The 26513-nt window shown below is 45.4% G+C and overlaps 1 protein-coding gene across 1 annotated transcript in view; it reads right to left on the bottom strand.

Moving 5' to 3' along the window:
- Positions 1 to 26513, bottom strand: part of LOC124034033 (kremen protein 1-like) — a 116061-nt gene that overhangs the window by 37235 nt on the left and 52313 nt on the right. The window contains 1 exon segment of the mRNA XM_046346717.1: positions 24599 to 24690. Coding sequence (XP_046202673.1) covers positions 24599 to 24690 — 92 coding nt within the window.

Below are 26513 nucleotides of genomic sequence, written 5' to 3'. Positions count from 1 at the left end.
ATTGCACAATAGATTTACATTTTAGCGGATGCTCTTATCCAGAGCAACTTACAGTAGAGAGTGCATACATTTTCATTCTGGTCCCCCGTGGGAATTGAACCGACAACTGTGGTGTTGCAAGCACCATGCACTACCAACTGAGCCACACAGGACAATAAGACATATTATAAATTGAGGGACCCGTGACTCGACCATTGGTGACTTGGACTCGATTTGAACTTCAAATATAGGGACTCGTGACTCGACTTGGACTCAAGTACAGGGAACTTTGTGACTCGACTACAGCACTGCTATCAAACACAACAGAGTCTGGGCTCCTTTAAAACGGGCGTAAAGACCTTTCCCTATCAGGCTTTCTGTTGATAGCTTTGCTCCTTGGTGTCCTTGTCCCTTGTAGCAGCTGTGGTCTTTGTGTCAGTTGCCCTGTTCAGTTGGTTCCATTTTTTGAATGACATTTTAGATGATTCTGTATAATGGAAAGCGCTTTACAAATGTAATAAATAATAATAATACAATGATAACAATAATAATAATGATTATTATCTTAGGATGAATGCCCTTACTGTACGTCGCTCTGTATATGAGCATGCCAAATGACTAACATGTCAAATGTACAGTTGAAGTCGGAAGTATACATACATACAAGTATACATACATCTTAGCCAAATACATTTAAACTCAATTCCTGACATGTATTCCTAGTAAAAATTCCCTGTCTTAGGTCAGTTAGGATCACCACTTTATTTTAAGAATGTGAAATGTCAGAATAATAGTAGAGGGAATGATTTATTTCAGCTTTTATTTCTTTCATCGCATTCCCCGTGGGTCAGAAGTTTGCATACACTCAATTAGTATTAGGTAGCATTGCCTTTAAATTGTTTAACTTGGGTCAAACGTCTTGGGTAGGCTTCCACAAGCTTCCCACAATAGGTTGGGTGAATTTTGGCCCATTCTTCCTGACAGAGGTGATGTAACTGAGTCAGGTTTGTAGGCCTCCTTGCTTGCACATGCTTTTTCAGTTCTGCCCACACATTTTCTATAGGATTGAGGTCAGGGCTTTGTGATGGCCACTCCAATACCTTGACTTTGTTGTCCTTAAGCTATTTTGCCACAACTTTGGAAGTATGCTTGGGGTCATTATCCATTTGGAAGACCAATTTGCCACCAAGCTTTAACTTCCTGACGGATGTCTTGAGATGTTGCTTCAATATATCCACATCATTTTCCCTTCCTCATGCCATCTATTTTGTGATGTGCACCAGTCCCTCTTGCAGCAAAGCACCCCCACAACCTGATGCTGCCACCCCCGTGCTTCACGGTTGGGATGGTGTTCTTCAGCTTGCAAACATCCCCCTTTTTCCTCCAAAAATAACAATGGTCATTATGGCCAAGCAGTTCTATTTGTGTTTCATCAGACCAGAGGACATTTCTCCAAAAAGTATAACCTTTGGCCCCATGTGCAGCTGCAAAACGTAGTCTGGCTTTTTTATGCCGGTTTTGGAGCAGTGGCTTCTTCCTTGCTGAGCGGCCTTTAAGGTTATGTCGATATAGGACTAGTTTTACTGTGGATAGAGATACTTTTGTAGATGTTTCCTCCATCATCTTCACAATGTCCTTTGCTGTTGTTCTGGGATTGATTTTCATTTTTCACACCAAAGTACGTTCATCTCTTGGAGACAGAACGCGTCTCCTTCCTGAACGGTATTTACATTTACATTTAAGTCATTTAGCAGACGCTCTTATCCAGAGCGACTTACAAATTGGTGCATTCACCTTATGACATCCAGTGGAACAACCACTTTACAATAGTGCATCTAAATATTTTAAGGGGGGGGGGGTGAGAAGGATTACTTTATCCTATCCTAGGTATTCCTTAAAGAGGTGGGGTTTCAGGTGTCTCTGGAAGGTGGTGATTGACTCCGCTGTCCTGGCGTCGTGAGGGAGTTTGTTCCACCATTGGGGAGCCAGAGCAGCGAACAGTTTTGACTGAGCTGAGCGGGAACTGTACTTCCTCAGTGGTAGGGAGGCGAGCAGGCCAGAGGTGGATGAACGCAGTGCCCTTATTTGGGTGTAGGGCCTGATCAGAGCCTGGAGGTACTGAGGTGCCGTTCCCCTCACAGCTCCGTAGGCAAGCACCATGGTCTTGTAGCGGATGCGAGCTTCAACTGGAAGCCAGTGGAGAGAGCGGAGGAGCGGGGTGACGTGAGAGAACTTGGGAAGGTTGAACACTAGACGGGCTGCGGCGTTCTGGATGAGTTGTAGGGGTTTAATGGCACAGGCAGGGAGCCCAGCCAACAGCGAGTTGCAGTAATCCAGACGGGAGATGACAAGTGCCTGGATTAGGACCTGCGCCGCTTCCTGTGTGAGGCAGGGTCGTACTCTGCGGATGTTGTAGAGCATGAACCTACAGGAACGGGCCACCGCCTTGATGTTAGTTGAGAACGACAGTTTGTTGTCCAGGATCACGCCAAGGTTCTTAGCGCTCTGGGAGGAGGACACAATGGAGTTGTCAACCGTGATGGCGAGATCATGGAACGGGCAGTCCTTCCCCGGGAGGAAGAGCAGCTCCGTCTTGCCGAAGTTCAGCTTGAGGTGGTGATCCGTCATCCACACTGATATGTCTGCCAGACATGCAGAGATGCGATTCGCCACCTGGTCATCAGAAGGGGGAAAGGAGAAGATTAATTGTGTGTCGTCTGCATAGCAATGATAGGAGAGACCATGTGAGGTTATGACAGAGCCAAGTGACTTGTCATGACTCGGTATGACAGCAGCGTGGTCCCATGGTGTTTATACTTGCATATTATTGTTTGTACAGATGAACTTGGTACCTTCAGGCGTTTGGAAATTGCTCCCAATGATGAATCAGACTTGTGGAGGTCTACATTTTTTTCTGTGGTCTTGGCTGATTTCGTTTGATTTCCCCATTATGTCAAGCAAAGAGGCACTAAGTTTGAAGGTAGGCCTTGAAATGCATCCACAGGTACACCTCCAATTGACTCAAATTATGTCAATTAGCCTATTAGAAGCTTCTAAGCCATGACATAATTTCTGGAATTTCCAAGCTGTTTAAAGGCACAGTCAACTTAGTGTATGTACACGTTGGACTCACTAGAATTGTGAAACAGTGAATTATATGTGAAATAATCTGTCTGTAAACAGTTATTGGAAAAATGAATTGTGTCATGCACAGAGTAGATGTCCTAACCGACTTGCCAAAACTATAGTTTGTTAACAAGACATTTGTGGAGTGGTTGAAAAATTAGTTTTAATGACTCCAACCTAAGTGTATGTAAACTTCCTGACTTCAACTGTATATATATTTTTAAATATTGATGTCACAAATGCATGATTTGTACATTTATTTATACAAAATGTAATTATTTGTTACATTTGACTGTGTATAACCCAGAAGTACTACTTATTTCTTTGAGAGTGAGGCGTTTATATATAATTTAGCAAAAAAAACTTGACTATTTGTCTCTCTGAAATTAAACCACCAAGTGATCGATTTTAAACAAACAGAGTACATGTCTGTCATTGAACAACCATATAATGAAAAAACACACCAATTTATTTCATAATCTATTTAAACAATAAATGACCAGCATTTCTGAAAATAGATATACAGTACCAGTCAAAACATTCAAGGGTTTCTCTTTATTTGAACTATTTTCTACTTTGTAGAATAATAGTGAAGACAAAACTATGAAATAACACATATGAATTCATGTAGTAACCAAAAAAGTGTTAATCAAATCAATATATATTCTAAGTAGACACTCAACCAGCTTCACCTGGAATGCTTTTCCAAACGTCTTGAAGGAGTTCCTACATATTCTGAGCAGTTGTTGGCTGCTTTACCTAACACTCTGCGGTCCAACTCATCCCAAACCATCTCAATTGGGTTGAGGTCGGGTGATTGTGGAGGCCAGGTCATCTGATGCAGCACTTCATCACTCTTCTTCTTGGTCAAATAGCCCTTACACAGCCTGGAGGTGTGTTTTGGGTCATTGTCCTGCTGAAAAACAAATGATAGTCCCACTAAGCGCAAACTAGGTGGGATGCTGTATTGCTGCAGAATGCTGTGGAAGCCATGCTGGTTAAGTGTGCCTTGAATTCTAAATAAACCACCGACAGTGTAATCAACAAAGCACCAGCACATCATTACACCTGCGGAGATCCTCCGTTCTACTTGCAACTCACAAAGAAAGGGCGGTTGGAAACAAAAATCTCAAATGTGGACTCATCAAAGCAAAGGACAGATATCCACCGGTCTTGTCATGTTTTGTCATATATTGTCATGTCTTGTCCTTGTGCTTCCCCTTCTGTTCGTTTCCCCCTGCTGGTCTTATTAGGTTCTTTCCCTCTTTCTATCCCTCTCTCTCCCCCTCCCTCTCTCCCTCTCTCTCTCTCTCTCTCTCTATCGTTCCGTTCCTGCTCCCAGCTGTTCCTCATTCTCCTAACTACCTCATTTACTCTTTCACACCTGTCCCCTATTTTGCCCTCTGATTAGAGTCCCTATTTCTCCCTCTGTTTTCCGCTTCTGTCCTTGTCGGATCATTGTTTGATGTGTGCTGTGCTGTGTTCTTGTTCCGTCGAGTTTTTGCCTTCTTCAGATGCTGCGTGTGAGCAGGTGTCAATGTCAGCTACGGCCGGTGCCTTCCCGAAGCGACCTGCAGTCTGTGGTCGCGTCTCCAGTCATTCCTCTCTACTGACGAGTGGATTTCAGTTTTCCTGTTTTTGCTTTCACCTAGATAATATCCAGGATTATCGCTTTTGTCTAAAACTGGAATAAAGACTCTGTTTTCGTTAAGTCGCATTTGGGTCCTCATTCACCAGCATAACAGAATGATCCGACCAAGAATGGACCCAGCGACTACGGATTCTCTCTACTCTGCCGTCGAGATCCAGGGAGCAATGCTCGGCAGACACGAGCAGGAATTGTCTGCTGCTCGTCATGCCGTTGAGACCCTGGCCGCTCAGGGTTCCGACCTCTCAGGACAGTTTCAGAGTCTTCGTCTCGTGCCACCAGCTACTTCCTGGTCTTCCGAGTCTCCGGAACCTAGGGTTAATAACCCACCATGTTACTCTGGGCAGCCCACTGAGTGCCGCTCCTTTCTCACCCAGTGTGATATTGTGTTCTCTCTCCAGCCCAACACATACTCAAGAGAGAGACCCCGGATCGCCTATGTCATATCACTCCTTACTGGTCGGGCTCGAGAGTGGGGCACAGCTATCTGGGAGGCAAGGGCTGAGTGTACTAACGATTATCAGAACTTTAAAGAGGAGATGATACGGGTTTTTGATCGTTCTGTTTTTGGGAAAGAAGCTTCCTGGACCCTGTCTTCCCTATGTCAAGTTAATCGATCCATAACGGATTACTCTATAGAGTTTCGCACTCTTGCTGCCTCCAGTAACTGGAACGAGCAGGCGTTGCTCGCTCGTTTTCTGGAGGGACTCCACGCTAAGGTTAAGGATGAGATTCTCTCCCGGGAGGTTCCATCCAGCGTGGATTCTTTGATTGAACTCGCTATTCGCATTGAACGACGGGTAGATCTTCGTCACCGAGCTCATAGAAGAGAGCTCGCGTTAACTGTGTCCCCCTCTCCCCGACACTACCATCTTTCCCCACTGACTCAGGTGTTGAGCCCATGCAGCTGGGGGGTATTCGCATCTCGACTAAGGAGAGGGAACGGAGAATCACCAACCGCCTCTGTCTCTATTGCGGTTCCGCTGGTCATTTTGTCATTTCATGTCCAGTTAAAGGCCAGAGCTCATCAGTAAGCGGAGGGCAACTGATAAGCGCTACTACTCTGTCCTCTCCGTCAAGTACCTGTACTACCTTGCCGGTCCATCTACGCTGGACCGGATCGGCAGCTTCCTGCAGTGCATTAATAGACTCTGGGGCGGAGGGCTGTTTTATGGACGAAGCCTGGGCTCGGGAACATGACATTCCTCTCAGACAATTAGGGGAGCCCACGGTCATGTTCGCCTTGGATGGTAGTCCTCTCCCCAGTATATTATGTGAAACACTACCTTTAACCCTCACAGTATCTGGTAACCATAGTGAGACCATTTCTTTTTTGATTTTTTGTTCACCTTTTACACCTGTTGTTTTGGGTCATCCCTGGCTAGTGTGTCATAATCCTTCTTTTGATTGGTCTAGTAATTCTATCCTTTCCTGGAACGTTTCTTGTCATGTGAAATGTTTAATGTCTGCTATTCCTCCTGTTTCTTCTGCTCCCTCTTCACAGGAGGAACCTGGTGATTTGACAGGAGTGCCGGAGGAATATCATGATCTGCGCATGGTCTTCAGTCGGTCCAGAGCCAACTCCCTTCCTCCTCACCGGTCGTATGATTGTTGTACTGATCTCCTCAAGAAGCGTTTTGCATCCGCTCCTATCCTTGTTGCACCTGACGTCACTAAACAGTTCATTGTCGAGGTAGACGCGTCGGGGTGGGCGTGGGAGCCATTCTGTCCCAGCGCTCCTGACGATGGGGTTCACCCTTGCGCGTATTTTTCTCATCGCCTGTCGCCGTCGGAACGTAACTATGATGTGGCTAACCAGTGCCCTTGTTTGGGTGAACTGCTCGCCATCCGTTTAGCCCTAGGCGAATGGCGACAGTGGTTGGAGGGGGCGACCGTTCCTTTTGTCGTTTGGACTGACCAAAAGAACCTTGAGTACATCCGTTCTGCCAAACGACTCAATGCGCGTCATGCTCGTTGGGCGTTGTTTTTCGCTCGTTTCGAATTCGTGATTTCTTATCGCCCGGGTACTAAGAACACCAAGCCTCATGCTTTATCCCGTCTCTTCAGTTCTTCTGCTTTAGCAGCGTCTACCGATCCCGAGGGGATTCTCCCTGAGGGGCGTGTTGTCGGGTTGAATGTCTGGGGAATTGAGAGACAGGTCAAGCAAGCACTCACTCACACTCCGTCGCCGCGCACTTGTCCTAGTAACCTTCTTTTCGTTCCTGTCTCTACTCGTCTGGCTGTTCTTCAGCCCCCTCCCCAATTCATCGGGCCACGGACCAGGCGGGAGGGAGGACCACGCCGGCCCTGAGGAGCGTTTGACATAGAGTCAAGGGATGCAGAGAGGGAGGAAGAGGATAAACCGACACATCAGGAGATAGGTGGGAGAAGTTTGAGCCACGGTAATGGGGCAGTGTGGGAGGTGTTGGATCCCGAGGGGATTCTCCTGAGGGGCGTGGTCGGAGGGCTGTCACTCTGCCAAGTCTTACTTGAGGTGGTGAGTCATCCCACACTGATATGTCTGCCAGACATGCAGAGATGCGGCCACTCTGGCCACCCCGGCGTTCGGGGTACGCTTGCTTCTATTCGCCAGCGGTTTTGGTGGCCTACTCAGGAGCGTGACACGCGCCGTTTCGTGGCTGCTTGTTCGGACTGCGCGCAGAATAAGTCCGGTAACTTTTCTGCTTCTGCTCCTGGTCTTGCTGGGTCTCAGTCTGTCCCCAGCCACCGCATCTCTCCTGGTTCTGCTCCTGCACTTGCTGTGTCTCAGTCTGTCCACAGCCACCGCCTCTCTCCTGTTCCTGGTCTTAGCCTTGCTGTGTCTCAGTCTGTCCCTAGTTGTTACTCTCCTGGCCTGTTTGGTCCTGATTGCTCTAACGCTTACAGTTCTCTTCCCGTGTCTCATTTTTATAAGAGTAATAGCCCTAGATTCCCTCTTCATCGTCTCCCGTTACGGTCCAGAGGAGAGGAGTTGGGTTCTTTCTCGGGACGTGCTGGACCGTTTGTTGATCTATGATTTCCTCCGTTGCCGCCAGGGTTCCTCCTCGAGTGCGCCAGGAGGCGCTCGGTGAGTGGGGGGGGGTACTGTCATGTTTTGTCATATATTGTCATGTCTTGTCCTTGTGCTTCCCCTTCTGTTCGTTTCCCCCTGCTGGTCTTATTAGGTTCTTTCCCTCTTTCTATCCCTCTCTCTCCCCCTCCCTCTCTCCCTCTCTCTCTCTCTCTCTCTATCGTTCCGTTCCTGCTCCCAGCTGTTCCTCATTCTCCTAACTACCTCATTTACTCTTTCACACCTGTCCCCTATTTTGCCCTCTGATTAGAGTCCCTATTTCTCCCTCTGTTTTCCGCTTCTGTCCTTGTCGGATCATTGTTTGATGTGTGCTGTGCTGTGTTCTTGTTCCGTCGAGTTTTTGCCTTCTTCAGATGCTGCGTGTGAGCAGGTGTCAATGTCAGCTACGGCCGGTGCCTTCCCGAAGCGACCTGCAGCCTGTGGTCGCGTCTCCAGTCATTCCTCTCTACTGACGAGTGGATTTCAGTTTTCCTGTTTTTGCTTTCACCTAGATAATATCCAGGATTATCGCTTTTGTCTAAAACTGGAATAAAGACTCTGTTTTCGTTAAGTCGCTTTTGGGTCCTCATTCACCAGCATAACAGGTCTAATGTCCATTGTACTTGTTTCTTGGCCCAAGCAAGTCTCTTCTTCTTCTTAGTGTCCTTTAGTAGTGGTTTCAATTCGACCATTAAAGGCGGCTGATTCACGCAGTCTCCTCTGAACAGTTGAGGTTGAAATGTGTCTGTTTACTTGAACTCTGTGAAGCATTTATTTGGGCTGCAATTTCTGAGGCTGGTAACACTGCAGCAGATGTAACTCTGGGTCTTCCTTTCCTGAGGCGGTCCTCATGAGAGCCAGTTTCATCATAGTGCTTGATGGTTCTTGCGACTGCACTTGAAGAAACTTTTAAAGTTCTTGACATTTTCTAGATTTGACTGAGCTTCATGTCTTAAAGTAATGATGGACTGTTGTTTCTCTTTGCTTATTTGAGCTATTTCTTGCCATAATATGGACTTTGGTCTTTACCAAATAGGGCTATCTTCTGTATGCCACCGCTATCTTGTCACAACACTAACGATTGGCTCAAGAAGGAAAGAAATTCAGCAAATGTACTTTTAACAAGGCACACCTGTTAATTGAAATGCATTTCAGGCGACTACCTCATGAAGCTGGTTGAGACAATGCCAAGAGTGTGCAAAGCTGTCATCAAGGTAAAGGGTGGCTACTTTCAAGAATCTCAAATATAAAATATATTTTGATTTATTTAACACTTTTTTGGTTATTACATGGTTCCATACGTGTTATTTCATAGTTGTGATGTCTACGCTATTATTCTACAATGTAGAAAATAGTTTAAAAAATAAAGAAAAACCCTTGAATGAGTAGGTTTGTCCAAACTTTTGACTGGTACTGTATAGTGTACTGGAATGAAACTCCTCATACTTAGATTAAAACGTATAAAAACAGCTGAGTCTTATTAGGGTCAGGACAGCTCTGTTCTGCTCTGTTTTACTCAAGCATGATTTATGAGCAACAAAATTAAACAGAGAGAATATGCCATAACTCCCATAGGAAAAAAAGAGATGTGGAGACATTCTAGTTAGTGTTATTAAAGAGAGAGGGTGTTTCCTGCTTTATGTCTTTATGTGTGTCTGTGTGTTTTATTCTTGATCCAGGGCTTTAGACATCATAAATCCAGCCTGTTGTAAATGAGGCACTGCAACAAGGCTTTCATAAAACACATACTGTGTGTGTGTGTGTGTGTGTTTGTGCACCATAAAACACAGTGTGGTGAAGGGGGGTTATTGGTGGTTATGGCAGTGAAACAGGTCTCAGTAAGACAATAGGCAGCTGATTTTTAAACAGAATGTTGTTTTTGGCCTTCTTTGCTTTTACTACTCCCCGGGGATGAAGGTGTTACCCCTCTGGTGTAGAAGGGGGAGATTTTGAGGGTCTGTGTATACGCATGTGTGTCTGTATGTGTGTGTGTGTGCAAAGAAAACCCCATATCTCTGTCCAGTGTCCTTTTGCCCGTCTTAATCTTCTATTTTTATTGGCCAGTCTGAGATATGGCCTTTTCTTTGCAACTCGGCCTAGATGGCCAGCATCCTGGAGTCGCCTCGTCACTGTTGACGTTGAGACTGGTGTTTTGCTGGTACTATTTAATGAAGCTGCCAGTTGAGGACCTGTGAGGTGTCTGTTTCTCAAACAAGACACTCTAATGTACTTGTCCTCCTGCTCAGTTGTGCACCGGCGCCTCCCACTCCTTGCTGATAATGGGTCTCTGTACGCTTAGGTAGATATTCCATAAAACATCTGCCGTTTCCAGCTACAATAGTCTTTCACAACATTAACTATGCCTACACGGTATTTCTGATACATTTTATGTTATTTTAATGGACATAAAATTGTATTTTCTCTGAAAAACAAGGACATTTCAACCGTAGTGTAGGTAGGGGTAAAGTGACTAGGAAACAGGATAGATAATAAACAGTAGCAGGAGTGTATGTGATGAGTCAATGCAGATAGTTTGGGTAGCTATTTGGTTAACTTTAAGTGTTCTTATGGCTTGGGGGTAGAAGCTTTTCAGGGTCCTGTTGGTTCCAGTCTTGGTGCATTATTACTGCTTGCCATGCGGTAGCAGAAGAACAGTCTGTGACTTGGGTAGCTGTACTCTTTGACAATGTTTAGGGGCTTCCTCTGACACCGCTTGGTATAGAGGTTCTGGATGGTAGGGAGCTCAGCCCCAGTGATGAACTGGGCCGTACGCACTACCCTCTGTAGCGCCTTGCGGTTGATGCCAAGCAGTTGCCATACGAAGTGGTGATGCAACCAGTCAAGATAGTCTCAATGGTCCAGCTATAGATTTTTGGGAAGATCTGTGGGCCCATGTCAAGTCTTTTCAGCTTCCTGTGGTGGAAGAGGCATTTTCGTGCCTTCTTCACGACTCTGTTGATGTGTGTGGACCATGTTAATTCCTTAGTGATGTGGTCACCGAGGAACTTGAAGCTCTCGACACGCTCTACTAGAGCCCCATCGATGTGGTTGGGGGCATGCTCGGCCCTCTGTTTCCTGTAGGCCACAATCAGCTCACTGCCCTCCTATCTATAGGCGGTCTAATCGCCATCGGTGATCAGGCATACCACTGTCGTTTCGTCAACAAACGTAATGTTGGTGTTGGAGTCGTACTTCGCCACGCAGTCGTGTGTGAACAGGAGGGGACTGAATACGCACCCCTGAGGGGCCCCGTGTTAAGGGTCAGCATGGCGGATGTGTTGTTGCCTACCCTCACCACCTGGGGGAGGCCCATCAGGAAGTCCAGGATCCAGTTGCAGAGGGAGGTGTTCAGTCCCAGTGTCCTGAGCTTAGTGATTTGCTTTAACAGATTGCCTCATCTGTGGATCTGTTGGGGCGGTATGCGTAATTGGAGTGTGTCCAGGGTGTTTGGGATGATGGTGTTGACGTGAGCCATGATCAGCCTTTCAAAGTATTTTATGGCTACAGATGTGAGTGCTACGGGGCGATAGTCATTTAAACAGTTTACCTTGGCGTTCTTAGCCACAGGGACTATGGTGGTCTGCTTGTAAAATGTAGGTATTACAGACTGAGTCAGGGAGAGGTTGAAAATGCCAGCTGGTCAGCGCATGCTCTGAGTATGCGTCCTGTAATCCGCCTGGCCCTGTGTGTGTATGTCTGTGTGTGCTTGCTGCATGTGTATGTCTGTGTGTGTGTGTTCGTGCATCCTATGTGTGTGCATGGTGCACTGTGTGTGTCTGCCTGCCTAATCTGTTTGTGTGTGTGTGTGTGTGTGTGTGTGTGTGTGTGTGTGTGTGTGTGTGTGTGTGTGTGTGTGTGTGTGTGTGTGTGTGTGTGTGTGTGTGTGTGTGTGTGTGTGTGTGTGTGTGTGTGTGTGTGTGTGTGTGTGTGTGTGTGTGTGTGTGTGTGTGTGTGTGTGTGTGTGTTGGCTAGATGTGTTACAACACGACAGAGAGATAGAAGACAGAGGAGATCAATGCGTTTGCCTGAGGGCCCCTAGCAAAAGAAGCTAATTAAAGGAAGAGAACAGAACACAACTCTGTTCTAAATTAATAATTAGAGGGCTTTCTGTGTGCCTGACTGAACCCAGGGAACAAAGGAGAGAACATTTCAAATGGCCGCTGTGCCATGCACACACACGTATACACCATAGACGTTAAAACCAGTGGATAGTAATAGCGCTGATGTCACCCATGTATTCCTATGGACAACTCACAAAAGAAATCGATAATGATTGTGGTGAAAGTAGCTGTAACCGGCAAAGGCTCATTGTCGATGTAGTTGTTTTCATCCTGTCAACATTAATGTCTATGGCATGAGGTTGCGAGACGACTCTTAGCCTGCCGGCCCGTGATTGGTCTGTGTCAGCAGGTGGTCCTGTGTGACGACAAATGTAGTAGTCAGAATTGATCACTATTTAATGAAATGTATCGATTTGTAGCCAACTTTCTTTTTTTTTTTTACTCCATGTGGGGATCGATCATAATAAACACGTTTTAGAGGCCAAAACAGCCATCTAAAAATGTTTTTTTTTTTGTACGTTCTGCCGATCGTAGGCTTTTCTAGAGGACAGACGAATACACAGCACTTGCACGCACGCACACACTGCAGTATGTGTCCTGGGGAGATATAGGCTTCTGTTTCATCGGCGGATCCGATGGAGATGAAAAGCATGGCTTTCCTAAATGTCTGTCTGCCCCTGTGGGGTTCATTCAGAAGCGCTTGAATGATTTATGATTTTAGTAGAATCCCCATTACCCGACGCCAATGGCGACAGCTAGTCTTCCTGCAGTCCGACACATAACAGACCTCAGGAAGGCTAGCTCTTCAATTCATCATTATCCTCTTTCAAAGTGAACAACGTGTCTTTCGTGATTTTAATAACTGTGACAGCAGGTTGCTTTAGCTACCGTTTAGACCACAGGGAAGTTCTCATACGTCCTGGTGTGTGTGTGGGTGTGTGTGTGTGTGTGTTCCAATGTAAACGGCACAGTGGTTTGTGTAGAATAGCATGCGAAAAGACGTCTGTCAAGACAGAGGGTTCAGACTATGTTTAAGAAATTCAGATGATTCTTATCTCCTCAATATTCTTTGATAGGTTCTTCCCATTTGACCCAAGAAGAAGACCATGTGAGCCAGGAGACATCGAGGGTGACATGTCTTTAACAGAAAAAGCAGACAACAGAATGCCATTCTTGACGGTCTCATTCCCATAGGACATCTGGCCCTCTTGGCCTGGACATTCCCTAACTTAAGTCCTTACTGACATTTTGAATGGGACTGTTTGTGTGTGTGACTCAGTACCCTGTAATAGCGGATGTAAAACCCCATTTCCCTCCTCTCAGGTCATACATAAACCGGTCTACGTGCCAGCATAGCACGTGTTCTCTGTCTAGGTTCTGTCTCAACTGAACTATTCTGTGTGGATTGAGTCCTAATTCACAAGAATACATTACTCACAGAGCAGGTTCATTTATCAATGAGGATAATATGGTGGTTCCTCTATATACACTGTTTATATACTACAGTATCCCATACAAGCTATCCCCATATCCCATACAAGCCATCCCCATATCCCATACAAGCTCTCCCATATAAGCTATCCCATATCCCATACAAGCTCTCCCATATAAACTATCCCATATCCCATATAAGCTATCCCATATCCCATACAAGCTCTCCCATATAAACTATCCCATATCCCATATAAGCTATCCCATATCCCATACAAGCTCTCCCATATAAACTATCCCATATCCCATATAAGCTATCCCATATCCCATACAAGCTCTCCCATATAAACTATCCCATATCCCATATAAGCTATCCCATATCCCATACAAGCTCTCCCATATAAACTATCCCATATCCCATATAGGCTATCCCATATCCCATACAAGCTCTCCCATATAAACTATCCCATATCCCATATAAGCTATCCCATATCCCATACAAGCTCTCCCATATAAACTATCCCATATCCCATATAAGCTATCCCATATCCCATACAAGCTCTCCCATATAAACGATCCCATATCCCATATAAGCTATCCCATATCCCATACAAGCTCTCCCATATAAACTATCCCATATCCCATATAAGCTATCCCATATCCCATACAAGCTCTCCCATATAAACTATCCCATATCCCATATAAGCTATCCCATATCCCATACAAGCTCTCCCATATAAACTATCCCATATCCCATACAAGCTCTCCCATATAAACTATCCCAGATCCCATATAAGCTATCCCATATCCCATACAAGCTCTCCCATATAAACTATCCCAGATCCCATATAAGCTATCCCATATCCCATACAAGCTCTCCCATACAAACTATCCCATATCCCATACAAGCTCTCCCATATAAACTATCCCATATCCCATACAAGCTCTCCCATATAAACTATCCCATATCCCATACAAGCTCTCCCATATAAACTATCCCAGATCCCATACAAGCTCTCCCATATAAACTATCCCATATCCCATACAAGCTCTCCCATATAAACTATCCCAGATCCCATATAAGCTATCCCATATCCCATACAAGCTCTCCCATATAAACTATCCCATATCCCATACAAGCTCTCCCATATAAACTATCCCATATCCCATACAAGCTCTCCCATATAAACTATCCCATATCCCATACAAGCTCTCCCATATAAACTATCCCAGATCCCATATAAGCTATCCCATATCCCATACAAGCTCTCCCATATAAACTATCCCAGATCCCATATAAGCTATCCCATATCCCATATAAGCTCTCCCATATAAACTATCCCATATCCCATACAAGCTCTCCCATATAAACTATCCCATATCCCATACAAGCTCTCCCATATAAACTATCCCAGATCCCATATAAGCTATCCCATATCCCATACAAACTCTCCCATATAAACTATCCCATATCCCATATAAGCTATCCCATATCCCATACAAGCTCTCCCATATAAACTATCCCATATCCCATATAAGCTGTCCCATATCCCATACAAGCTCTCCCATATAAACTATCCCATATCCCATATAAGCTATCCCATATCCCATACAAGCTCTCCCATATAAACTATCCCATATCCCATATAAGCTATCCCATATCCCATACAAGCTCTCCCATATAAACTATCCCATATCCCATATAAGCTATAACTATCCCATATAAACTATCCCATATACAAGCTCTCCCATATAAACTATCCCAGATCCCATATAAGCTATCCCATATCCCATACAAGCTCTCCCATATAAACTATCCCAGATCCCATATAAGCTATCCCATATCCCATACAAGCTCTCCCATATAAACTATCCCATATCCCATACAAGCTCTCCCATATAAACTATCCCAGATCCCATATAAGCTATCCCATATCCCATACAAGCTCTCCCATATAAACTATCCCATATCCCATACAAGCTCTCCCATATAAACTATCCCATATCCCATACAAGCTCTCCCATATAAACTATCCCAGATCCCATATAAGCTATCCCATATCCCATACAAGCTCTCCCATATAAACTATCCCAGATCCCATATAAGCTATCCCATATCCCATATAAGCTATTCCATAGGCTATATGCATTTTGTCTGGACTTGGCTTTGCTCTGATGAGTCCTATGTAAGAGGGTCACCATGCTACAGTATTTCTCATCTCTTGTTTCTCCAGACAAAGGTTTGATAACAAGCATCTATTTGTTTCTATTAAAGGCCAGTCTGTATAACTACCTCTCCTTGACATCAATCCATTTAATTCCCTAATGACAATGACCCTATTTAGACTATGTAACAGAGAAAGACAGAAAGGGAGAGAGAGAGAAATACTAATCTACCAAGTGATTCTTTTGTTTTTGTCCCGTTCCTCCGTCCCCTCCACTTCCCCCCTAGGGATACGAAAAGCTTGTTTGTACCTGTGTGCAGGCATTTACCCCCAGGGGTAATGTGGGCGGAGTTGTGTGAGGTCAGGGGTCATTGAGACCCAACAAAGAGTTTACTCATTGGAGAGGGGTTTGGAACAGACAGGTGAGAGGGGCAGCTTATACTGACAGACAGGCGTCAGGGCTGAGACAGAGATTAGTCATACAGACACATTCACACACAGGCATGTACGCACACAGACACACACTTTTGCTCACATGCACATTTGTGTGTGTGTGCGTGTGTGTGAGCGTGCGTGTGAGTGTGCGTGTGTGTGTGTGTGTAAAGGGGTGGAGAGGATGAGGCCACCTACCATAGACTTTCATCTGTCTCTAACAGGAGTGACCATGATGAGAATAACGACCACAATAACACAACTTGAAAGTCTCTCTGGTTTAAACAACAAACCAAGTATGTCTGTGTGTGTTGAAAACATACTGCCTTTTATCTACAGTACAGCAGTATTTTGCCACTACATATTTGGTATTTAGTCAGGATCATTACGAGATGATAATAATGCTTCAAAATACGTTTTCCCCATATTCTCTGTACTAGATGCCCTGGAAAAAACAGACAATCAGATGACCACAGTTGCATTAAATCATCTATCGGTGGGGAGGGGATGCATAAAAAACTCCTTAAGCCACTGAGCCGCCCGCGTCTCACTTTCACCCCCCACAATGGAGCCATTGAGCTGCCAGAACAATGGTCCCTGTGCTCTCCTGGGCCTGGAATGGCTGGTCAGTTACACGACGAGCCTGAATGGAGGGAGAGTTCTCAGTCTCAGGTGTCCTATGTGAACAGTCTTACTCCTACTGAGGGGAGATGATATGACTTTGACTCTCTCCTGAACGGTTTAATTCTCCAGCTCCGGAGTGAAGTTTCCCCTAGCACCTAAATACAGATCTAGGATCAGCTTCCCCTCACCCAATCCTAACCTTAACCATTAGTGGGGGAAACTGACCCCAGATCAGCGTCTAGGGGACACTTCAACCTACACCAACTCTGCAGGTGGAGCAAGATGGCAACTGATTAAAAAAAGTGGGTTGTTTCTACCGACCTTGGTTGAATGCATTGATTGTTGCTCTGGTTAAAGAGAAAATGATTCAAATGTCAAATATATTACCATGTGACACTGACCACATGACACGACCACAGACAAACTCCAGGGACGAGTGATATATTGCAACCAAGGGATCATATATCGCATCATAACCTTTTCCTTTATGGCATAATAAAACAGAACATATATGTAGCGTAATAATAAATCAATGGACCATCTCATAAAAACAGCAGACAGATAGCGTGGCAATGACAGTGTGGAAGTATTTCTGATAACAGAATCAGTGATCACACTCTGAAGTGCACCAGATAGCGTCAGGCTTTACCCCTGTCCCCTCCGAATCAATCACGACTAACACCCTTCAATGACTGAGCAAACATGTACATTAGCATATCCTCTGTCGGATGAAGGCCTCTGCATAGACCGAAATTACTTCACTGTACGAAATGACCTCACTGTACGAAATGACCCCACTGTACGTTTTTGAAACTTGATTTATAATACATATTTCAGGTGCAACAAGAAAAGGCAGCTTTAAGTTTTGCCTCGCTCCTCTAATCAATCACAAATAAGACTTGCCTTTGAACTTACACCAGGTAAGTTTGGATATCCTCTAATGATTTGCTTGACATGTCAACTGCACTAAAGAAAAAATGTATAGCATAGACTTTTAGCATATTGGCTATTCTCCACAGTTCAATTGTCCCTGGGTGGAATCATATGTATGTTTATGAAGTCATGGGATTATACCTTCTTTGAACTGAAAATGTAAACATGTTGTAAAGAACAAATTGTTAGTGTTGAGTGCAGCAGAGAAAACTGAGAGGCTGTATCTGAAGATAGGAATGCACAGTAGTGACACACAGAGCCTGTTTTTCCTGATCATATGGCTGGTTGTTGAGAGATGAGCTCTTCGCCTCACTCACTTCAATGTCTCAAAGTCTCTTTGTTTTTTAGAGAACGCTCAAGGAGTACAGTGTGTGTGTGTGTGTGCGTGCGTGCGTGAGTGCATCTGTGTGTGTGTGTGTGTGTGTGTGTGTGTGTGTGTGTGTGTGTGTGTGTGTGTGTGTGTGTGTGTGTGTGTGTGTGTGTGTGTGTGTGTGTGTGTGTGTGTGTGTGTGTGTGTGTGTGTGTGTGTGTGTGTGTGTGTGTGTGTGTGTGTGTGTGTGTGTGTGTGTGTGTGTGTGTGTGTGTGTGTGTGTGTGTGTGTGTGTGTGTGTGTGTGTGTGTGTGTGCGTGCGTGCGTGCGTGCATGTTTCAGAGAAGGCTCCAGGACTTTAGTTCCCGGAGCCCTCCACCTGACACCGCCAGAAAGCTCTTCGATCTGTGTCATTCTCAGACACATGGAAGAGGGAAAGTGGTGGGGTGACTTCATCAAGTAAATGCACAAATGCTTCATTTGTAAATGATGTCTGCGTTGGAGTGTGCCCCTGGCTATCTGTAAATGTAAAAGAATATCAAGAACATTGTGCCGTTTGGTTTGCTTACTATAAGATTTTTCTTTTAGGTATATTTAAAACCGAATACTTTTAGACTTCTACTCAAGTAGTATTTTACCAGGTGACTTTTACTTGAGTCATTTTCTATTAAAGTACAGCTACTTTACTTATACTCAAGTATAACAATTGGGTACTTTTTCCACCACTGAATATTCTATAACTACAAAATGTTTCTGAAAAACACACCTGCAAAAAGGTGAAAGGTCACAACAGACTCAAGGTAGTGGGACAGGAATGTTTCTGCAACATCCTACTATGAGGATAGTCCTACAGCTTTTTTTTTTTGCCACCAAGGGTTCTATTGGCGCAGGCCTGGCTCAGGGTAGAGTGGGCTTGGCTCTATTGAAAGTTTGGCTGTGGGGGTTTACAGGGATTTATCTGGTACATTCCCCACACCTCATTAACCACTGGTGATCTCTCACAGAACACCATTACACCCCATTCTTCCCTTCCTCCTCTTCCCTAACCCTCCCAGCCAGCCAGCCCCAAGAATGTAGTAGGCAGGAGGGGACAGGGAGAGAGAGAGACTGTGGCCACTACTCCTCTGTGTGACTCAAGCCTACTCCTCTCAGTCTTCAGCTGTCCTCTCAGTCTTCAGCTGTCCTCTCAGCCTCTGGAGGCCAAATGACTAAAGGACCCATCAACCCATCCAACAATGCGTGGGTTGCTGAAAAGGCAGTGTGTGTGCGTGCGTGTGTGTACTTTAGGTGTCTACCTCTCTCTTTCTCGTTCGACTGACCTATTTCACACAAGTGTCCATATATCCATGAGTGTCTGGACCAGAGCGATCCCATGCCCTTTGTGTCAGAGCGGAACAGTCCAACCCTCCCATCCATCCACCCATTCCCCTGGCTGGAGTAAGAGGTAAGCTGATTACTTATCTCAGGGAAATTGAGGCCAGCCTTTGTTGCAGTGCATATGGGTGGCTGGGTCACCATAGTGCTCCCTGCCTCCATGCATATTTTGTCTGTTGTCTTCCGGGCTGGACTGGTGCAGCCAGCCTGTCCTGTAACCTACCCCTGTGCCGTGTGTGTGTTCCACCTCTTCTGCCTGCTTCGAGCATTGCCTATATTGAATGCAGATCTACACACACCCTCCCTGCTCCCCTTTCTGCCCTGGCATTATAGATAGATAGACACACTGTGTTACTGAATAAAGAGACAATTGAGATAAAGAAAGGAAGGGAAGGGCCCTGAGCGAGGCATCTACAATGAAGACAGATGAGAACGTGCCTGTTCTGTCTTGAGGAGACAGTTCTGCCTTAAGGGCATCCAGCGAGAAGAGAGTGCGTTCTAGAACACGAAACCAAGTCGTCTGATCTTACTGTGAAACCACAGTCGCCACATGGTTCTGCCTGCCTTCACCTCCAGCCATTCCCGTTCTCAATGTGTTCTTCTGCATCTAAAAGGCAGCTGCCAAGTGAACGAAAGAACACACTTTCTGTCAGTGTCTTCTCACAAGATCATGACTACTCACAAGGCAGGCAATACGCTTGACCTCACCTTTACTAGAGGCTGTTTGCCTACTAAACTCACTGCAACCCTCCGCCTGGTCTCTGATCATTACTTTGGTTCCTTTTCTTTCTCCCTTTCCTCCAACCCTAGCCCCTTAGCCCCTACCCAAATGGTCATGCGCCATCGCAATCTTTGCTCTCTTCCCTCCTCTCTCTCTGCGGATGACTTTCTCAACAACTTTGAAAAGAAGGTTGACGACATCCACTCCTCATTCACTTAGCCTATTGAGTCTACTCGTCCCACTCACACAGAACTACCCTACACCTCGACCTGAAATCCTGCGACTAGTGAGGTTTGGCCGTCCGACAACCTGCCCGCTCAACCCCATCCCCTCCCTTCTCCAGACCATCACTGGAGACCTTATCCCCTTCCTCACTTCCCTCATCAACTCATCCCTGAACACTGGCTGCATCCCCTCTGACTTCAAAATGGCCGAGACACTCCCCTTCCCAAGAAACCAACACTTGACTTATCTGACGTAAAACTGTAGACCTGCATCCCTTTCTTTTCTTTCCAAAACAATTGAGCGTGCGGTCTCTGATCAACTCTCTCGTTATCTCCCCCAAAATAATACCCTAACCAGTCAGGCTTCAAGACGGGTCACTCAACTGAGACTGTTGTTCTATGTTTCACAGAGGCTCGCCACACTGCCAAAGCTGACTCTCTCTCCTCTGTTCTCATTATCCTAGATCTATCCGCTGCCTTTGCAACTGTGAACCATCAGATCCTCCTCTCCTCCCTCTCAGGGTTGGGTGTCTCAGGCTCTGCACACTCTTGGATTTCATCCTACCTGGCAGCCCGCTCCTACCAGGTGATGTGGAGAGGATATGTGTCTGCACCTCGTACTCTCATTACTGGTGTCCCCCAGGGCTCGGTTCTAGGCCCTCTCCTCTTCTCTCTATACACTAAGTCACTTGGCTCTGTCATATCCTCACATGGTCTCTCATATCATTGCTATGCAGATGACACTCAACTACTTTTCTCCTTCCCCCTTCTGACACCCAGGTGGTGACACACATCTCTGCGTACCTGGCAGATATCTCAGCTTAGACGTCGGCCCACAACATCAAGCTCAACCCGACAAGACTGGGCTGCTCTTCCTACCGGAAAAGGTCTGCCGCTCCATCACGGTTGACAGTGCGGTCCACAGTGTCGCCCTCCCAGAGTGCAAATAACCTTGGTGTGACTCTGGACAAAACCCTGTCGTTCTCTGCAAACATCAAAGCAGTGACTCGCTTCTGCAGCATGCTCTAGAACATCCGTAGAGTACAACCCTACCTCACACAGGAAGCGACACAGGTCCTACTCCAGGCCCTTGTCATCTCCTGTCTGGACTACTGCAACTCGCGGTTGGCTGGGCTCCCGGCTTGTACCATCATACCCCTGCAACTTATCCATAACGCTGCAGCCCGCCTGGTTTTCAATCTTCCGAAGTTCTCCCATGTCAATCCACTACTCCACACACTCCACTGGTTTCCAGCTGAAGCTCGCATCCACTACAAGATGGTGCTTGCCTACGTAACAGCAAGAGGAACTGCCCCTCCCTACCTTCAGGCTATGCTCAAACCCTACACTCCAACCCGAGCACTCCGTTCCGCCACCTCTGGTCTCTTGGCTCTCCCACCCCTACGGGAGGGCAGCTCTCGCTCAGCCCAGTCCAAGCTCATCTCTGTCCTGGCACCCAAATGGTGGAACCAGCTTCCCCCTGAAGATAAAACAGCAGAGTCCCTGCCCATCTTCCTACCTCTTCAAAGAGTATCTTAAATAATCCCCCTGCTCACCTCGACCCCCCCACCCAAAAAATAAATAAATCTAGCTCTGACTTTGCTGATAGCTACTTTATTAATGAAAAGTGTACTTACTATGTCTCACCTAGCTATCTTAAGATGAATGCACTAACTGTAAGACACTCTGGATGAGAGCATCTGCTAAATGACTTTTGTTGGTCTACATGTGGTTTGGTATGTGTTTTTGTGTGGCAGCGTGGCCATTCACTAAGGCTCTGTCTATATCTGCCAGGATTGATCAGTAAGTCGTCCCACTGTGCCCTGTTATCTAGGGTCACGCCAGCTTGGCGGGCAGTGGCTCCACCCTGCAGTGGCTCCACCTCGTTAGTTTTGTGTCCAGGCTGGTCACGTGAGGTCAATGAAATTAGGGAAGAACTCTGCTTGTAGTATTCTTAAGTAGTTGGTTGTGTAGGTCTGAAATAGGCATTGGTACTGTAAGAGTGTGGACCTTCATACGAGGTCAAACAGGCCTGTCAAGATCTATTATGTGACATTTGTTAACACTGGCAGTGTCAAATGACACTTGCTTATATGGTTATATGTTAAGTTATGTTATGTATCCAGTAGGTCTCTGAGGTCCACTGGTACTGGCTTTTTAACTACCTCAAAGCCTAGGAGGCATTGAGAGGCAGCCTTTAGTTACTATGCTCCCAGCCACTGGAATAGCCTCCCAGAGAACGTGAGGGGGGCCGAAACTGTGGACATACACTACCGTTCAAAAGTTTGGGGTCACTTAGAAATGTTCTTGTTTTTGATAGACAAGCACATTTTTTGTCCATTTAAAATAACATCAACTTGATCAGAAATACAGTGTAGACATTGTTAATGTTGTAAATGGCTGATTTAAAAAAAATGGATATCTACATACGTACACAGGCCCATTATCAGCAACCATCACTCCTATATATAATAATAATATAAATAATATATGCCATTTAGCAGACGCTTTTATCCAAAGCGACTTACAGTCATGTGTGCATACATTCTACGTATGGGTGGTCCCGGGAATCGAACCCACTACCCTGGCGTTACAAGCGCCATGCTCTACCAACTGAGCTACAGAAGGACCAGTCCTGTGTTCCAATGGCATGTTGTGTTAGCTAATCCAAGTTGATCATTTTAAAAGGCTAAATGATCATTAGAAAACCATTTTGCAATTATGTTAGCACAGCTGAAAACTGTTGTTCTGATTAAAGAAGCAATAAAACTGGCCTTCTTTAGACTAGTTGAATATCTGGAGCATCAGCATTTGTGGGTTCGATTACAGGCTCAAAATGTCCAGAAACAAAGAACTTTCTTCTGAAACTCAGCAGTCTATTCATGTTCTGAGAAATGAAGGCTATTCCATGCGAGAAATTGCCAAGAAACTGAAGATCTCGTACAACGCTCTGTACTACTCCCTTCATAGAACAGCGCAAACGGTCTCTAACCAGAATAGAAAGAGGAGTGGGAGGCCCCGGTGCACAACAGAGCAAGAGGACAAGTACATTAGAGTGTCTAGTTTCAGAAACAGGCGTCTCACAAGTCCTCAACTGGCAGCTTCATTAAATAGTACCCGCAAAACCCCAGTCTCAAGGTCAACAGTGAAGAGGCGACTCCAGGATGCCGGCCTTCTAGGCAGAGTTGTAAAGAAAAAGCCATATCTCAGACTGGCCAATAAAAAGAAAAGATTAACATGGAAAAAATAACACCGACACTGGACAGATGAGCTCTGCCTAGAAGGCCAGCATTCCTGTTGACGTTGCGACTGGTATCTTAAAACACACCTTTTTAACTTTGTTTTTCCTTTAGGGGCTTTTTTAGTCGTTGAGTTTTTATTATTATATTGTTTTTTATTCGCTTATGTTTGTAAATATTTCAGTTTTTATTTTTTTTATTTTTCCCTGTGAAGCACATTGTGTTACATTCCATGCTGTTTAAATAATGCCTGATTTGATAATGTGGTTTAAGTTAGAAACATAAAGAATGGGAGTGTTTTCAGCCCAGAGCCCTGACAGACATCACAGTCGAGTCTAGTAGCACTGACTGTGTGTTCAGGTCATGTCCAGTCTGTGATTGAGTTGACTGGTTGATGCATTAGGCCCAGTCTCTCCCTCTCGCTCCCTGTCCCTCCCATCAATCAGGTAATACCACAGTGGTTCATTCTCCCAGCCAGTGATAAAGGAAGGGAGGAGGGTGTAACGTATGTGGTGATGAGACTGTTCCAGGCTGGGCTGATGGGATTACACACAGAGAGAGAGACAGACAGCTCTACCAGGTCTGTGCCAAGCCAGTAGAAAACATGCATAGATGCAACAAAGCACACACGCGCACTGCTCTGCTGAGCTGACTGACAGCTAATAGAGATAGTCGGCGCGCTGATATTAATGTAAACACACACACTAACACTGGGATTTTAAAAAAGGATACACACACACACACATGCATAGACATACAGACGTGTTAACATGCACACAAATACTCACAAACATGTATGTATACACACACAAGTCACATGCACACACAGTAACACACCCACATACGGTAAGTAGTGAAACCCACACAGTGTGACTGACTGACTGACAGTTCATATCGAACAGACAGGCCCAGGCATAGCAGGTCTGGTGATGAGAGGCAATTAGGCACATTCTTCAGGATGATAATAAGCTCAGTAAAACCCTGCTGACGACCTATAAACATTTTCATAACTACTGTATCTGTCCGAATGAGAGACCGGGAGATGAACAGATGATCATGCAAATGGTACAGGGCCTCCGGGCTTCAGGTCGGCCAGGGTGTAATACAGGAACACAGGGCGTTGACTCCATGAGTCAGCACACGCACACGCACACACACACGCACACGCACACGCACACACGCACACACACACGCACACACACACACACACACACACACACACACACACACACACACACACACACACACACACACACACACACACACACACACACACACTTACTCTGACAGGTGGAGATGTCACAGTATCTCCAGTAGATTCCTTCTTCGTGGTCAGCGATGTAACACCACGGTTGGACGTCACCATCAGGGTTCCTGGAAGGAGGGATGAAGAGAGAGACGGGAGACGGAGGGGAAATAAGGGGGAGAAAACAGAGATAAAAAGAGGTTACCGACCAAAAAACTGGACACTGAATATTGCGGGAGAGACGATTTTGAGATTGTGTCTGTCTGTGGTGCAAATGATCATCTCCCTACTGCAACACCCCCACTAGGAGCTAGCTAGTCGCTTTGCTGTTTGTTATGTTAGCCTGTCCTCAGTGGCCTGACCATGCATGTCCAGCAGACCCCGGCCTAGACAGTGGGCTCTCAGACAGGCAGACAGTGGCCTAAAGGAACGTTGGGGTCTTTGTTCTGGTTGAGACAGAGAACTGTCCTGGGGCGAGAATGGAGCAGGGTCTTTTGTCTGAAGGGGCCACGGTCATTTGAACCGCCACTCTGCACTTTTAACCCTTCAAACCTGACAGCCTGGCCCCTTTTGGCCCCAGGTGGCACTTTGGCTGTTTTGGTTTCACTGACGGGAAGGGAGGGAAAACATACACACATCCAGACAGGACCTTTGAGCAACTGTTAGTTTCTGTGAACTGTCTATACTGTCTGTGTGCTTTGTTCAATTAATTTTTACTACTTCACTTACCCTTTATAATGGGTTTAATGGAGAGTTTGAAAAGGGTTTATAAGAAGGTTATAAACTGTTAATTACATAATAAATAGCTACATAGACACCATTTGGAGCACATATCCCAGTGTGTGGAATAGGCTTGGGTGGTGTCCAGATTGTTATACCTCAGCACCGACCTTGCGCCATAACGGGATATTTGGTAATACCGGCACTGAACACAAGGGGTGCTATTTTCAAACCCCACTGATCCTCTGTAATCCGAAGGTTAGCAAAGCTAACAAGGTTAGCAAAGCTAACGAGCACATTGCCAACATTTTATGCAGTGTCTGTACAGAACAGATGTCCCAGCTTATAAAGTTATATAAGTGACTCCAAAATGCTACTCACAGTTTGCTGCACGCACAAAACAAATATTACACAGCAAGGCTCTTGATCCAGGAGGGGATTCTCTGCTGTTACCAAGCGAAGCTAGATTTTGGAAGAAGCTAACCACTTAGCTAGATAGCTAATTAGCTACTAAATTAGCAAACCAAATGCACAACCTCACGGCATTTAGCACATTTTAGAAATGTTACTTATAGATATAAGATACCATGCAAATGCTGCACAACAGTGAGTGACTCACAAGACTCCAGTCTCTCGCTGTTGTGTGCTGGTAAACAAACACCAAGTGCCTGGGGACTACCGGTAAATTGTATAATTAAAAATTATGTGACAGGTGAAATGAAGAACGCAATCTTCGTTATCTCTTAGCGCATTGCACAAGTTGACTGCAGGTATTTACCTTAAGTAGCTACAAATATTCAAATGTATAAAATGAACGTCAACGAAATTGTTTCAACGATATTGACGGTAATGAAAAACCATCCCGTGGCTATTTCCAGATACCCAGGTATACAGTATATACTGTACGGTATACCACCAAAGCCTAGTGTGGAGCCTTTTTTTCAATAAGGTGCACAGGGCAAAAAAAAAAAACATCCTAGGTCAATTGAGGAAGGATCTTCTTTAGGAGCATTACTGTTGTCCTTTCCTCAGCTCTGACTGTAATTGCCCGGGACCTATTCTCTTCTTTTCTATTCTCTTTTGACGTTCTTCATTGTAAAAAAGCTCGGGGCCTCAGCTATCCCATTTCAGACCTATTGTGGGGGGGGAATTCTGAAGGGCGTTTCCATTCCTTTTCTTCTCCTATCAAAAACACTTTCCAGGGTCTCTTCCTCTCCTTTCACAGGGCAGA

The sequence above is a fragment of the Oncorhynchus gorbuscha genome, linkage group LG04, assembly GCF_021184085.1.
Source record: "Oncorhynchus gorbuscha isolate QuinsamMale2020 ecotype Even-year linkage group LG04, OgorEven_v1.0, whole genome shotgun sequence".
NCBI classification, from domain to species: Eukaryota; Metazoa; Chordata; class Actinopteri; order Salmoniformes; family Salmonidae; genus Oncorhynchus; species Oncorhynchus gorbuscha.
Note: the sequence above shows the minus strand (reverse complement) of the source record. Positions and strands in the feature narration are given on the sequence as shown.